This window comes from Seriola aureovittata, chromosome 21 (assembly GCF_021018895.1).
Source record: "Seriola aureovittata isolate HTS-2021-v1 ecotype China chromosome 21, ASM2101889v1, whole genome shotgun sequence".
Classification (NCBI taxonomy): domain Eukaryota; kingdom Metazoa; phylum Chordata; class Actinopteri; order Carangiformes; family Carangidae; genus Seriola; species Seriola aureovittata.
This window is the reverse complement of record NC_079384.1, coordinates 5,894,943-5,911,540: the sequence shown is the minus strand read 5'-3', so window position 1 is coordinate 5,911,540 and position 16,598 is coordinate 5,894,943. Positions and strand designations below refer to the sequence as shown.

At 40.7% G+C, this 16,598-nt stretch overlaps 2 protein-coding genes across 2 annotated transcripts; one reads left to right on the top strand and one right to left on the bottom strand.

Annotated features, from left to right (window-relative positions):
* The first annotated feature begins 1,412 nt into the window (after positions 1–1,412).
* tmem130 (transmembrane protein 130) lies at positions 1,413–6,127 on the top strand. The gene is made up of 7 exons (XM_056366643.1): positions 1,413–1,473; positions 1,551–1,722; positions 1,811–1,956; positions 2,279–2,363; positions 2,795–2,997; positions 5,387–5,493; positions 5,987–6,127. The coding sequence occupies exons 1-7, from the start codon at positions 1,413–1,415 to the stop codon at positions 6,125–6,127; spliced, it is 915 nt and encodes a 304-aa protein (XP_056222618.1).
* A 4,434-nt stretch (positions 6,128–10,561) lies between these two features.
* On the bottom strand, positions 10,562–16,283 carry nptx2b (neuronal pentraxin IIb). The gene is made up of 5 exons (XM_056365941.1): positions 15,558–16,283; positions 14,685–14,904; positions 13,976–14,220; positions 13,713–13,892; positions 10,562–12,085 (listed from the first exon to the last, which is right to left on the bottom strand). Exons 1-5 carry the CDS (start codon positions 15,993–15,995, stop codon positions 11,855–11,857), a joined length of 1,314 nt encoding a protein of 437 aa, XP_056221916.1. The 5' UTR covers positions 15,996–16,283; the 3' UTR covers positions 10,562–11,854.
* Positions 16,284–16,598: the final 315 nt, after the last annotated feature.

Genomic DNA, 16,598 nt, shown 5'->3' with positions numbered 1-16,598 from the left:
TTAACATAATATTGAATTTTCATATGATGACCTTTAACATAATATATATTTTAAAAGAAATAAAAAATCAGTGATCTTGAGGGCTCTCTGGTGGCCACGGGTCCCAAAACAGGCACAAAGAGAGAAATACAAGTACAGTACTTGAGTAAATGGACGTCGTTATATTTCACCACTGTTAGTCTTTATCAAATTCACACATGAACAGGCCACTCACATTGGATTTAAAACTTTCCAATACGATCTTCATATGTCAGCGTATGAAGTGCTGTACACCTGAGTAATGTGTTTGGGTGCTGTGTCTCTGTGTGTAAAATTAGGTTATAACATTGTAATCTACATATTTAGGCTATAAAATATTGCAGGGTGTTAAAAACATGCAGGAAAAGTTCATTTTGAAAAAGATGGTTTGGCATTTACTGTAAAACCTGACATGGCCTGGTGGCGGTGATGTATCCTGTCATTTGAAAAGCCAGTGGTGAATGTTGTCCTGTCTGTCCGGCACTATGAACACAAAGTTTGTTGTTCATCCCAACTTAACTCAAATTTGCCATTAATTAAATTTCCGTAAAATAAAACACAAAGTGACCCTAGCACGTAAGCAGTTGCCAGCTGCTCTGTTTTATTCCTTATGCGTATTGTATATTTTGAAAGTCTTTACATTCTTGATCATATATTTCTTTAACTATGTGTATGCAAGAGAGAGAAAGGTGGAAGCTTAAGTTTTACAGGTAAATCTGAATGTAAGCTAATAAGAGAGACACATATGATCATATCTATCTGCTCCATTTGATATTAACCTTATATTTAAACTTGGTAACTTCATCTAAACATAATTTAGGGATAGTCACAGTAATTATAACCTATTGGTTGTGTATTTCTTGGGTTGTTAGCGCCACCGTGTGGATATGTCCTGCTTCATACTAAAACGTATTAATCTCCACTGTCCTTGTGAAGTTCGGCTTCACTTCTTTTTTTTTTTCTGTTTCACAGATGCATGAAAATAGAAACCTGCAACATGTGAGAAGATGTCCCACATCACAGAGAGGAATGTGACCCAGACCAGAGCCTCCTGTTCAAAAGCTGGTTGTTGTTGTTCTCCAGCCACATGATTGAAACGCATGGTGACAATTTCAAGCCTTTACGGCTCTTATCTGCATCCAAGAGCCACATCACCCCCCTCCACCCCCCTCCACCCCCCTCCACCTCCCTTCCTCCCCCGTGTCCAATCACTCCGATTTCAGCATTAACTTTATTCCTACTTGAGGTCCTCCAGTGATCTCCTGCGAGAGGACCAGCAGATATGGACAGGTAAATCCAAAGTCTCCTTCATTTAAGACATTTAACCTTTTAAAAAAAATCCATATTTAAACTTTGGGACATATATTGACAGAAAAAATGTTGTATGGATCTTGATGCTTCTCCTCCTGGTCCTCCTGGGTGTGGCAGAGACTACAGACCCTATGACAGATTTGGGTAGGTCATCATTTGTTTTATTCATTTTTTACAGGCATAGCGGCTTCCTAATGAAGTATATCTTCTCTTTTAAACAGAAAATATTGCTGGGAAGCTGGTTTTCTATCAAACGGAGGGAAATGCCACTTATGTGAGAGACACAGGGGAACTGGCGTCAGATGTTCCCACAGAGACCATGTTTGAACTCTTCGATCCTCAGCGGAATTTCAGCACCGCAAAATTCTCCTATACGTGGGATTTAGGAAACGGGTACAAGGATTTTTCCTTGTTTTGAATTTTCACAAAGGCTTGGGATTCTTTTCTTTATCATTCATATTTCTTTTGGTCTCCGCTGCAGAGAAGTGATCCAAGGGACAGAGCCAGTTGTCCGCTACCACTACTCAGAATCAGGGAACTACACTCTGCGGCTGAAAGTCGGAGTCAATGTGACCAAATATGCCCCTCTGATCACCGGGGTCTACTCCACAGATGTTCAAGTGCTCGGTTCGTAGTTTTTCGCTTTTTATAAATACATCAGCAACTTGTTGCAGTGAGACGATGATGAGGCTCTGGTAATGTCACTGGTCCCAGGTGCAGTTCCAGCAAACGTATGGAAATGAATGCAAAATGAATAAACCCAAGAAACTGAATTTGCTCTGTTAGATGATCTGATATAACTGTCATTAGATGCTCAGTACTAAAGGAACTCTTGAAACAGATTTTAATAAAAGAATGTTTTTGTATTTTAAGTCTTATCAAAGTTCATTTGAGCTAAACTAATCCTAGTAAGTAGAGAAATGACTAATAAGTGAAATTAACTTTGTAGATGCCATCAAAAACATCGAGCTGAAGGGCCCTTCAGATTATGAGGTGTCTCAGAACACCAGTTTGGCTTTTCACGTCGATGGAAGGTAAGTCACATTTTGTTTATTGATTTCCTTTTTCTTGCAATCAATTATTGTGCACAGAATAGAAAGCACGTATCTTGTCCAGACTCCAATGAAACAGTCACTTTAATTTTCCTGTGTATGTCTTTGTTGATCACTCATTAATCTCTGTATTTTATGAGATACTTGAGATTCATCGTTCATTACATTTCAGTTTTTCCCATCAAATGTAGTGTGTTCAATGGGCAAGAGTGTGAAATAATAATTTGTTTTTATTTATTTTTCCTTTATTTTACCAGGAAGTCCCATTGAGATAAAAAATGATCGATGTGAAAAAGACACCATTATTTATCTGCCTATTTTCCTTTTTCACATTTAGAAAAAGAAAAAATAAAAGAAACAGAAAATAAACAATAATGATAATGAAGGTTAATTTCCCCTGTGTGTGTCTTTAGTCCTCCCATGTGGGTGTGCTGGCGTTTCCTGCCTAACTGCGTGCCAGATGTGGGGGGGGGCTGCACACTGACCATGTTGTATGAAAACACCCTGAGACTGAACCACACCTTCACCTCCGCTGGTGTCCACTGCCTGGACATCAGCGTCCGCAATGACGTCAGCAAGCTGGAGACGTCCTTCAGCCTCTATGTCAAGAAAAACAGTGAGTGACCACACACACACACACACACACACACACACACACACACACACACACACACACACACACACACACACACACAAATACCAGTGCGTTAACATGCTACTTTCCATAACAAAAAGACGGAAAGGGAGGGAAGAGGGGAGGCAAAACTCAGGAAAGAAGATGTGCAGGAAAAGAGAGACAAGTTAAAAGTCTTGTTGACTGACATGTATTACAGCACGTTGCTGTTGCTGGAACAAAGCCATAATTGAATGGTTACACGGTTTCTCTGAAGATTTAGGAAATTCTTTGCCATTTAAGGGTTATAAAACTCACATTCAAACATCTGTTAGATAATATTAAAAGTGCTTTGTCATGAAGTGATGAAACAAGACCAAAGCTCTGTGTTTGTTTAGACTCATCTCATTCAGCTGAAATGTCCAAATCCAATCAGAGGATGGATGGTTTAAGTGAGATGTGAAAGAGGGAGGGGAGCTGCGATACCACCGCTCCACTAATCTGAGCACAGATGTAGAACACACCTACAACATCACCTGGAGAACAGACATCACACTCGAGACTACTTCACCTTTGGTGCCTTTTGAACTGGGAGAAAAACCAGTAAAACAAAGCCATATTGATCACCTGACACCTTGATCTCTGTGATGAAATCAGAGCATGTGACCACAACAAACCCTCAACCCCTCCCATGTGACATCACGCTGTGAACGACCCCGAGAGGTTTAACAGGTTTCAGTACCTGTGACTCCCCGTTAGTCAACTCTACAGAATATACTTTTATTTTAACTTGACAAGAGCAACACGGCTGTCAATATGAAAACATAAATACACACAAAATGTCACTGTACTTAACATGGGAAAGGTATAAATACTAGAAGTTTTTCCCAAGGGAATGGAAGTTTATTTATACAGCATCATTCAGACACAAAGCAGTTCAAAGTGCTTTACAGAGTCGTGGAAATACATTGAATATAAAACATTAAGATGACATTAAAATTGCATTTAAAAACAATAAAAACTCATTTGAATAAACAAAACATGTTAAAATCAGGTAAGAAGCTAAATGTGCACTTTTCTAACTGCATATTCATAAGAACGTGAATTTGACATGAAAGGAGATTTCTAATTATACACTTAGTACCAGTGAATATGAAAGACCAAGAGACCGCAAAAGCTTTTAAAGTGACTCATTAATCAATTTCTTTATTTCTTTATTTTCATAACCAGAGACACAAGGATCTGATCAGACACAGGAATCCTGCTGCGTCTCTCTGCGGTTATGATTCTTCTCTGAAACCAAAAGCAGATTCTCTGACAGAAATCATAACGATGGAAAGTTTTTCAATATCCTTCGTCCCTAATGATCATAGTAATTACACATGCAGTGAAATACTGAATGTACATATACTGTCTGCAGTGGGGACCTGCCCTGTTTATAATTATAGCCTGTAAACATGTCACTGCGTATTACACAGTATAACAATTGTAATAAATCTGTCTATAACCCTGAGATCAGCATAGAGACAATATAGATAAGAGAGGTAGAACAGATGGAGCTAGTTCACCTGTATGTAACGTTTTCAGGATCATATTTTGGGAGCTCGGGAAAGTGCAGCAACGTAATGAAAGAGCATGAACAGAACCGAAATGCCTGTTCAGTTGTGGAGTTTGAATTGGGTTGTTTTGTTTGTAAAATCTTATTAATTTATCATGTTGTTATAAAATGAACCAAACTGATTTCTTTAATGTTTCTATTTACAGAAGATCTGATTTATTCATAAACTCTTTGATTAATCTCCTTTTTAATTTGAATTCAGTGCGCAGACTTTTTGTAATTTGAATGAGTAAATAAATCACAATGACTCTTTGATGATTCATCAGTTTGATCTAGTGGATGCACACAGCTAACTACTTTTAATTTCCTATTTTTTGTTTTGGTTTTTTTTTACAATCAAAAGGATTCTTGAAAGTGGGAGCTGTTACTGTGTCATGAGGTGTTTCAGATAAAACTTACCATGTGCCATTTAGCTGCGTTAGTTCCACTGACAGAGAAGCAACAGTGAAAATGGAGGAATCCTGGCATGTCGGAGGAGAGCGAGCCGACTGGTCGGCACATGTCTGCTGTGCTCAATTGATTCGTTGTCGCTGTGATTCAACTGAAGTTGTTATCCAAGAAAAACTCATAATAACCAACTTTTCATGTCAATTTCCTACTAAATAGGAAGCAACTTTCCTTTCTATGAAAAACTGGAGAATTTCAGACATGGATATTCACATTGTATAAAAACACACTGTGATCCATATATATACGACTGCACTTTCAAATCATGTGTTGTTACTAAGATAACTACACTCAAAGGTAACATGTTTTTTTCTGTGTTGATTTCAGCCAACCCCCACATGTTCTTCATCCTGACATGTGCTGCCGTTCTTGTTGCAACTTTCTCCTTCATCACAGTTATCGCCTGCCGCCCTCTTCATCACAACAGATTTCAGGTACATGACGGACCGAATGTGACCTGTATTCTCTTATGCTTCAGATTAACTTTTCATTGCCCTGGGTTTAATGGGGCAAAGTGATTACAGGACATGCATATACTATCAGGGGTCAGCATTTCAGATGAAGATCATCCAGGCCACATCAATAAGTGGTAGTAAAAATATGTATTTCATCATATTGTTTAAGATTGGGTAATTAGTATTTATTTATATGTTTACATTAGCTTTGATGCAAAGACTCTTAACCCTTATTGAGGTAATCAGTGATTGCACTTAATGCTGTAACTGGCCACAAGGAGGCTGTCTGTGCCTAGGATTGAATTATACCTGAACAACAGGTATTTCTCTTCGGAGTAGAAATTCAATGTACTATGAATGTGGGATTGATTTTCACTGTTTGTGCAACTGCGTTTCATCTAAAAGCAATTTTTAACCAAAAAGACATTTCGATGACTGACTGACATTTGTCTGTATAAATGTCATTTTGCAGATTTCAACTTCCAGTAACGCTTTATTCCTGAAGAACCAAGACTCCGATGGACAAAGCACGATTCTCTTCAACTTCCCCAACATGGAGAGAGGAGAGAAAGAGCCACTTATCTTGCAGTATGGGACTCAGTACTCCTCTTAACCATCATACGACTGCTCTGTCTGCTATCTATCTGTGTTCCAGTATACTGTTGCTACATGCACATATATGCATTTGTAATAACTTGTAATAAGTGTCATCTGGTCACATATCACCATAACGGATTTATATAGCTAAATCTGTGCACAACACACATAGCCTGAAATGGTATTTCTTAATAGATCAAGTTGCATAGTTGCCTGTTTAGGACTATGGTCTAAGATGTGTTAATTGTTGGTTTAGACGTTCTTGTTTAGAAAGTTAAATACCATCTGCATATTCCCTAAAATAGGTGATAGTGATCAATTAATGAGTCACTGAGCTCAGGCTGACATTCAGATGAACTCATAATAAATTAATGGCTCAAGTGCAGCTCATGATTAAGCAATGAGTTTTAATTTAAGCATGCTGTGGATGCATCAGACCTACTCATTTATTTTTCTTCTTTTATATATTGATGTGTAAATGTGGGCATTGCTTTGCTTTCAAGATAAAGAATAAAACATATGTTTTCTTTGTATCAGCTTTTTCTTGCAGCGCTAAATATAAAAGAATTTAATAACTGTATAATTTCTGCTCTGAGATCAGTTTGATCTCTGTGGAGTGGAAGCCAGAACAGAAAGTCAACACTTCTTGATTTCTTGAAACATTTGAAGAAGCGCTATTCGACAGCGCAACGAATGTACACAACACCCCACACACACACGCACACACACACACATACACACACACACACACCAGTAACACAACTACAAAGACTAAGAGAGGGGGAGTTGTTGGATAGCTCTAATGTTAAGAGGGAGGATGGCTGTGTGCTGGAGGAGGGTGGTGATATTCAGCCTTGCTGGACACAATAGTGAAGATAAGAGAAACTGGAACATCTAGTTTCAAAGTGACTGAGAAAGTGAAGGGCAGAGGGGGAGGACTGGTTTATAGGCTACTGAATCCAGTCAGACTTAAAGGAGCTATAGCCAGCGTTAGCATCAACAGCTGTTTACTTATCAGTCTAGAAGAAACATTGAGAGTTCAGCATCAAACTTTATTCCTTTTCGCGCTAAGATCTGTCTCCAGAGGTGGAAAGCAACATCAATGTCAACTCTTGTCTCTATCACATCTGTTCTGCTCCAGTTAGCACGCTAACCAGATAGCCTCAGCCCGTCTCGTCACTTTTCCGATAGCGACTCACTGTAGCCTCCGGTGTGCCTTGAAGACGGAGTGCTGCTCAGGGGGTGTGTCATAATCTCTTGTATTATAAAGTCAACGATGGCCGAAGCTCTTGTCAAGCGACAATCACAACCACCCGCGAGAAACCACGTTCGGTGGCAGAGAAAACTTCCAAACAGCGCATCAGTTCATATCTCGCATCTCAGATTTGAATCAGTTAACCTCAGAATTGAATATACGGAAATTTTGACCTGACTGTCGCGCTAGTCGGGGAATCGCTGTGAACATTTTAAACTTTGGACAACGTGAATGTCTGTACCAGATTTCATAGCAATCGACCCGATAGTTGTCGAGGATTTTCATTCAAAACCACAAACATTACCCTTGTGGTGGTGCAGCAGGAAAAGTAAGGAGATAACTAATTATAAATATATCTGAACCAAATTCCATGGCAATTCATCAATAGTTATTTCGAGTTTCAGATTTCAGTCTGAAAGTAGTTGATTGACTGACTGACCTGACGCTTCTATCCACACGCTTTCATAATGAAGGAAATCTGGCCTTTACTAGTAAACCCTCGCCACGCCATGATGCACATTCTAAGATATATTACACTATAAAAAGAAAGTCATTGCAGTAACTGAGATGCTGAGCGAGACGAATCGTTATTTAGCACCAAGTAACAGGTGGTAATTATTAAGTTAAAAAAAAACATCAAAGTGTCAAGGGAAAATGGTTTGAGAAGAATTAAACCAAACAAAAAGGATGGATTAGCTCACACAAAACAAAATCCTTGAATCTTTTCCAACTGTGCTGACGTCAATCAGATTATTTTTATGCTGTTTTATACCTTGATGGCGTTCGATGACAGCTTGTCCTCGGTTAGAGATGTCACAACATTATTAATCGTGAGGTTCTTGATGAATGCCAGCTGTCAGAGATGCTGTGAGGAGCTGCAGGTGTTTCCACGAATGCCTCACTCCCGTCAGAGGATCGACCTTGAGCTAAAACTCTGCTGGGGTTAAAGTCTGCAGCCGTCCACGGTTTTGAGAAGAATAACTTATGATGCACCAGGCTTTGATCTCCTCACTTCACTCACATCCGCTGCAGCTGCCTCATGTGAATATCTGGGGTTGGGAGACTCTCACAAATGAACCTGGAAATGTAACTAGCAACTTTTGCATGTTCAACGGAAAAAACACTTTTATAGCGGTCTAAACTCACAAACAGCTTGTTAAAAATATAAGCTATAACTGATCTTTCCACTGAAAACATAAACATCACCATATATATTCCTTTTAAGGAGAGTTAAAAAGTTTCTGAGCAGATGTTGCTTTATCAGGCCTTCACATCAATGTGGGTGGAATAATATCTGGGGGCTCTGTGGTTGGAAATGTGTTACCTAAAATACTAAGCCACAACCACCGTGATTAAAGCAGCACTAACAGATTTTTTTTAAATTGGTCATTTGGGGGCAGTTGTGGGCCGCTGTGAACACAACACTGTTATACAATATCATCACCTTATTAAACTGATATGACGAACACATTTGCAAACAGTTGTTTATTTACATATTCAGCAGATACATTAGCATTTATTTGTCACTAATTTTATTTTATTCGTCATGTGTCTGGCCACCTGACAAATGTAAGTTTAATATTCACTCTCCCACCCAACCTCCACCGTGTTCATCGGCCAGTCACCAACAGTGTCTGTCTGCTGTTTTGGCAATGAGCGGGTAGCGTGCAGTGGATTTTTAGAGGCCCATGTGCTGAAAACAGAGGCAGTGAGACTGAACCGAGACATTAAAGCTGCAGGACAGAAAACCAAAACATTGAGCGGACGAATGCTAAAATGCTCCGTGGAGCTGAGAGGAACTGTTGGAGTTGGATGATAATTCTCTCTGAGGGTCCGTCACTATTTAACATGACACACATTTGATTAATGCAGCTTTAAGTAATCCCTGACTGTGCTGACAATGTGAATTCCAAGCGGTTCTCCAGTCAATAACAAAACTGTGAAGCCTGCTTATACGTCCATCTGTGCTGTTCCATTTTCCACATCATTATTTCCATTTTTCTTCAACAACCTGATTTTGTTACACCTTGTGAAATTGATTGATTAGTTAAGTTTTGTGTTTGCACGCTGTTTTAGGTTCGTTAATTTGCCTTTAAGAATTACTCATTACACCTCATCTTTATGTGTTTTATTATTAAATCATTTTTGATGCGTCATTACTTTTACATTTGGCACAGCAAAAATCAACCATTATCCATTAATCTAGCTTTTTAATATCAGACGTAAAAACAACAAGCTGCTAAACTTGGAAACAGATACAAACACATACAGACCAGCCTTGGACATCCTTTCCATTTCCATGACTATTATTGATCAAGTTGAAGTGGAGACTCTTATGTTACTGCATTTTTTTTCCCCCCTCTTCACTCTAGAAAAAAGGCTGAAGAGATGAACAAAAAAATTGCCTTCCACTATGCCATGAAAATTTAAGCTGAATAAATTCTGTCTTCAGACAAGGCCACAAGGAAAACCGCCTGAAATACACAAATTAATCAGACAATCTCACTCAAGAGCATCATGTGAAGGCTGCAACACCAAAACCCTGCTGCTGCCTTCAAAGGCCAATACAATGTAATGCGTGTTTGGTTTTTATATATATATATATATATATAGAGAGAGAGAGAGAGAGAGAGAGAGCTATATATAGCAGGCAAGTGCAAAAATATCATTAAATATATCAGATATCAGAGAGCACATTGTACATTTGATGTAATTGTTTGCTCAGTTTTGCTTTAATTCAGCAGCAACATGATCAGCTCTTTGCATTAAATAATCGGCGTAAAGTTTTAGGCCTAATTGAGACGTTTTCAGAGCACTGCGAGTTCGAAAGGAGTTTCTCGGTCTAAGGGAGTGTGTCTGTGACGTTACCCATGACCCTTCGGCCTCTCTCATCTGTTAAGCGTTGCTAATGCCACCCGGGACACCTGTTGTTGTCTTGACCAAAGCCTTCTCTGTGTAAAGACCCTGCTCAGCCTGTGTTGCTTACTGCTCGTGTCACTCCTGTGTCACTTTACCAGCTTGACAGATACCGCTAACAAGAGGCGATTTTAAACTGGTGTAGATCTGCCATATGCTTAAACAAAGTCTAGCACAGATTAACTGAATGATCTGATGTTCACTCTTAAATACCAAATATACGTAAAATAAAGGGAGCACAATGCAATGGCTGACGGATGAAACACAGACATTTGTAAATTAATTTTGCAGCAGTACTTTTCTTTATTTTCCACATTTTCATTCATTGGCAAAGCAAATAATTTTCAACACTTGGCACTTAAGTCTCCATTACAAGGCCACAAGACAATGTGGATAGTACCTTACACATGTACTGAAAACCGAGATTACATAAAAAGCTAAAATCTGCCTGGACAGAGACACTAAATGATGGAAAATTACACAACACATACAAATGCTTCATGTATGACATGTACATTCAAATTACATGTGGGAGAGTTTTGATAATTCTAGTCTATATCATCTTTTTGTTGAATGCTTGGTTACAATATCCACTGCAACAACATTACAAATCCCAGATAAAAATATATCACAACACTAATGAATATATATATAAATATATATATATATATATATATAAGAATATATATAAACATGATTCACCATTTTAAACAAGTTTTGTTCAAATGGAAAAGGCAGGAGAAAAAGCACTGTGATAGACTCACTAGTATCACTGGTATCAGTTACGCAAAGGAAGAATCAAGCTTCCCAATAAGGTAAGGTTTTCCCTAACTCCTACATAAGCTGGAAAACTAAATCAACAGTAGTGTTTCTAAGTCTATTGCACACACGCTCCATTACCACACAATAGATAAAGTGCCAAATAGCATTTTTCCAGTTACATTTCCAATTAAAAATGTCCGAATACGTCAGGATCAGAGGTGTGATTGATGTTGGCTCTAAGCCCATTCCCTAGTTAAGGAAGAGACATAACATTAGCCAGACCTTTAATCTTTCCTCCCACACAGCACGCAACACCAGCTCACATGCCAAAGCCAAACAGTCAGCTAGTCTGGAGTTCAATGCATTTGTAGTAGTAGCAGTACATGCGTGTGTCTGCGCCGGACTAAGGTGGATTTTCATTACTTCAGAGCTTCTGAGTGTGGAGGGAGGGGGGAGGGGTTGGTGTTAGCAGTAATACCTGAGGGGACCTTTCTTGCTATGGTGGGTGTAGTGAAAGTTTTAAAGTACCTTAATCATGGCTGATTCTGATTATCTGATTGTCTCTGTTCAGCCTCCACATGAAAAATTTGCACTTTGGTGTGTTACCACATTCAACGCTGCAGGATCCGATTGTCCACAACTGTCGTGTGTAGGCGAGCGTTTGATTTTGAGAGACCCTATCTCATATCTCTGTGCGAAGCAGACAGCAGGTGTAACATACAGTCCATAAACTGCTTTACAGTAAGAGCAAACAAAATGCTGAATGGATGGAAACACCAGCTAACGAAGAGAGAAGCAGACAGGCAGTTTTTAAGCGTTGGGCAGCCGCTCCTGACACATCTCCAAAGGCCGTTTGAATGCCCCCCTCCCAAAAACTTCAACATTGCTTGCCAGCCAGGAGACCACATTCCCGGGGATGTAAGAACTGCAGTTGGCCATCGACTGGATCTCGACTGGCTTCAGAACACGGTCCCAAATGTTCACCTGACTCAGCTCGCCCACGAAGGCCTGTCCGGCATCAAAGCGCCCGCCCACCACGTCCTGTAAGGGCCATAAAAAGGAGGGGGTCCATTTAAAGCATCGTCAACAACAACAACAACAACACCCATTATCAAAGGTAATTATCTTTGTGAGGAGGAGGGGGTTGTCTGTGGGACCGTGGATGGCCGGCTCATTAAACTTAAACTTTCAGGGGTTGACGGTGTGTATCTGCCTTGTTCTGGTCTCGTCTGAGCTGTGAGCACAGTTGCTACCAGTGACAACACTGAGGTTAAATCCTTAGTATTCATTTCTGGGAATCTTTTGATTTTAGCAGCCTTGAGGGAAGGTTACAATCTACTGTATGATTAAAAAACTAATACATGGTGAGCATTTTATAAGTTCAGTCCAGGATCACTAGACTGAGTATATTGAAATGGGACTCCAAGCTTTTATCAGAATTTCCCCTCCTGGCAGTGAAAAGAATGAATCGATAGACCTTCATGTTGGAGAGTAAAAACATACTGAAAATATAATTAAACTGTTAAATGAACAAATAAAATATGAAAAATACAAATGATTAAAACAATTTATAGACTTGCTGACATTTTTCATGTCTGGTCTCTGTTGAATTCCCTAAAAGTGTCCCACCTATTTGTAAAGCACTTGAATGCCACTGATTGGATTTTGATTGAACTTCTGGAAATGATGTCTCTCATTACTTTCCTTTGGCCTTTTCAAAATGATATAAAGACGGCAACAGCGGACACTATGTTGTCTGAAATTGTCTCACCATGTCACACAATGATCTGTCTAGACTATGATTGACAGTATATGTATATTATCATCAAGTACTTTACTGCTGTCCAACTTAGCTATTTCTTTTACTATGCTAACAAGACATAGAGGCTACAGCTAAAGGCTAATGTTAGCATGCTCACTCTGACAATGCTAACATGTTTAGCAGGTGCGCTAAACACAAAACGCAGCTGAGGCTGATGGAAATGTGATTAAGTTTGCAGATATTTGGTCATTAATCAAAATGAACAAAGCTAATAAAAACATTGACCTGATGATGGCATGAGATGAAAGGTTATTACAACTGATCCTGAGGGGAGAATAAATGTTTGCACCAAATCTTATGACAATCTAACTATAAATTTAAATTTGCTGGATGCAGCTTTTCATACTTTGTTGTCGGGCATGTGGCTTGAAAAGTGTCAAACACTGCTGGTTGGATTTCCTACAGAGACAGATGCATCTCGTTCATCCGTTTTCACATTGTTAATAATGCACTGATTGGTCCAGGGGGAGAACTCGGCATGTGTGTGCAGTGACAGGTCTGCTGTTGTCTTGATAATTATTTTGTCATGATAACCTGCCACCATCTTATTACTGCTGCGTTAGGTCTGGTTGATTTTCTTATTTTCACCTGCAGTTTGCAAAGGTGTGTCTAAAATAACATTGCTCACTAGCAGAGCTACTTGACATTGGGCTTTGAAGTGTTTAACTTAATGTGAACATGCTGCACTGGGGAGTTGATGGTATATTGTTTTTGTGTTTCACTGTCTGTTCTGTGCTTTCTTTGATCTTGACAGGTTAATGTCTAAATCAGAAGACACGGGGATGTGTCAGATATGATCACTCATTTCCCCCTGACATTTTGGGGTTTCCTCCAACGCTTCCTTACCTGCTCCTGCCCCAGGATGATGACTCCCCCAGGTTTGATAGGGTGCCAGGCCGCCAGGTTGTCACCAGTTCCCAGCTTCTCTCCGTTTTGGAAAGCCTCCCATTGGCCGTCCCGTGTGGTCCAGGAGATGCAGATGTGGTGCCACCTTCCATCACGTACCTCTAAAGGCAACTGGGCAACCTATGGTCACAATACTTTGTACTCAGTTGTGGCTTCAAAGTTTATTTACACACAGGAGAATTAAGAAACAAGAGAGTACTCGCCTTATCATTGATGAGAAGCTCTATCGGGTTATTGCCCCACTCGATCAGCACTATTTCATTCGCTTGGCCCGGCACTCCGTACGAGAAGGGCGTCCCTATGCCAGGAGTGGCACTAGACTTGATCCACATGCAGAGTGTGAAGGCGTACATCTCCGGCAGGCTCTTTGTGATGCGGCCGTACAGGTAGTTGGTCCGCTGGGGCAGAGACAGCTTAAACTGCTCTGGGGACTTGAAGTCTCCTCCCCCTGTAATGAGACAGGCGGACAGAAGGAGAGAGAGGAGACGGGGGCGGGGCGGGAGAGGTGAGAGGTGTCCTATGAGGTTATGTCTTTTCTTGAACTTGTTAATCTCTGTCTGGGAATGAAAGTGAGGAAACAAAAGCATCGCCTTCTTTTATCCTTCATTCACAGACAGTTGTGGTTCAAAACAGCCTCAACAAAAAGATCCCTTTTATGTAAAAAAAAAAAAAAAATATGCATGTGTCTCTCTTTTATTTCACAGTCTCTGATTCATCAGACTGTGTTTATATCCCTGAGCGCCCTCCTCTACTTCCTCTCCATTAGTGTATTAAAGGAAAAACCAGGTTGCATGTGTTTGTAGCATCATGCACCATTGTTCAATTCTCAGTGACTTCCCTAACATTAAAACAATAGTTTATCATGACTTTATCTGTACTGCTGTAAATCTGACAGGTGGTGTTTTCCAGCACCTTTCTCCAGCTCACTGATCCTCTCCACCAGGGCGTTCAGCGTGCTCTCCGTCTTCAGCCTGTACGCGGCTGTGGCGTTAGACAGCATGCTCTTCTCCTCCTCCAGGTTGCTGACTTTCTTCAGGAGCTGTTTCTCCAGCTCCCCGAGCCGTCGCTGCAGCAGGTCGCGGAGCTCACTGGGGAACGAAGCGCCGGATACGTTGGCCCTCATCTGCTGTTGCTAAGGAAGGATGGACAGAACAAAATAAGCAGGGAAAGCACAGAGATAATCAGGGACTATGAGCCTCCTGAGAACTGCAAGTGATGCCTTACATCACTGTGATTCTTCTGTATGAGTGACTGACAGACCTATTAATAAACTTTCAGGACTTTTCCATCAGTGCAAGTTGGAGAGAAATACATTCTTTCCATTGTTGGACTACTGTATAAGCTTCTGGTCAGTTTTCTAATTCTGATAGTTGTTAAATCATCTATGGAAACTTTCCACGTTTGTTTTCCATGGGGGCTGGAAATAAACAATCTGAGTGACTTACATGTTGTGAGGCTGTCATTTCAAGTCTGTGAGGAAGATATTGTTTAAGCTTTTTAACACTGTAGGCGATCGATGAGTACCCTGTAATAAACGCACGTCCCTTAATGGGTCCTGTGTAATAAGAAGTGTGAGGTTCTACAATCATTCTCTTTCCCACAGATGCCTCTGTTTGATCTCCACCATGCCCACTAAGGATTCTCAAGTGCCAGTCTAATGCTGAGCTGTGCATCTACAATGTGTCCTAATCCTATAAATCCGCACCGACAATCAAACAGTGCTTTTACGCATGGCATAGATTTGGCACAGGGAGGGTATGCTTTGCGCAATTGGTGACGCCTTACCTCCAGGTTTTCCAGCCGGTCCTTGAGCCCTTGCATGGTTTTTCCAAGACTGTCAATGGTGTCATTAGGATCTCTAGGAACATCCCCCATTGTATTTTGCTTTTCTTTCCCCCAGGAACCCCCCTTCTCGTACTTTCTATCGTCGGTGGCTGAGGCGCAGAGGGACAGCTTGGTGGTTAGCTCGTTGATGGTGCCAAGCTGTTTGGAGATCGTTTCTTTCTGCTGTAAAATTGTTTCTCGTAGCTGCATGACAGTGTTTCTGAGCTCCTCTTCTTGGCTCCCGGCGTTAAGCTCGGGTAACAACGTCACAGGGCAACTGGCATCGCCGCTGAGGGGTATCGCCCGGCAGATGTACCGCTTTCCATCGTCCGGCTGGCCGCTCGCTAGTTGACCGGAGCCCAGCGCACAAAACAACAATCCGCACAAAAGTGAAAACATACCGGCGGCGTTCACCGTAAAGGGAAAATGAAGGGAGAAGTGAAAAGATCCAAACACTAAACCCTTATCGCTCTCTGACGGAACCCAATCTGAAGTTTAGCGCGTAAAAGTGAACCCTAAATAAGTCTACTCCAAAAAAGACATCACGTATATCTGTTCCTACAAAGCAGCGCCATGCCTCGCCAACAACATCAAGGAAATTCTGAGCAGAAAATCCGATAAAGAACGAGTCGGTCACTGTAAGCCCGGTTAATGTGACTTGTGTAAACGGGACTATTCCTGGCACAGGCAGAGCGCGAGCGCACAGTGTGCCGCTGATCGGACAGCTCCTCTAAGGAAAGAGGATTACCAAAAAAGGTGTCTGTGGAAGCTCCTGGATTGGTTGTAGTAGGATGACGGCACGGACCCGCTGGCTCAAGACATTCGTTTATTAATTTGTTCGTGGGGAATAAAAGTTAATGAAGCTTTGGAGACAGTGAGGAGTTAATGACCTCTCGGCAATTAAGCTGATAACTGTGGTGCCACGGGGAATGAAAAAAAAAGTGGCATCTCAGTATCATTTCATGTCACTTTCACTTTCTCTGATTCATTTATTCCTCACTG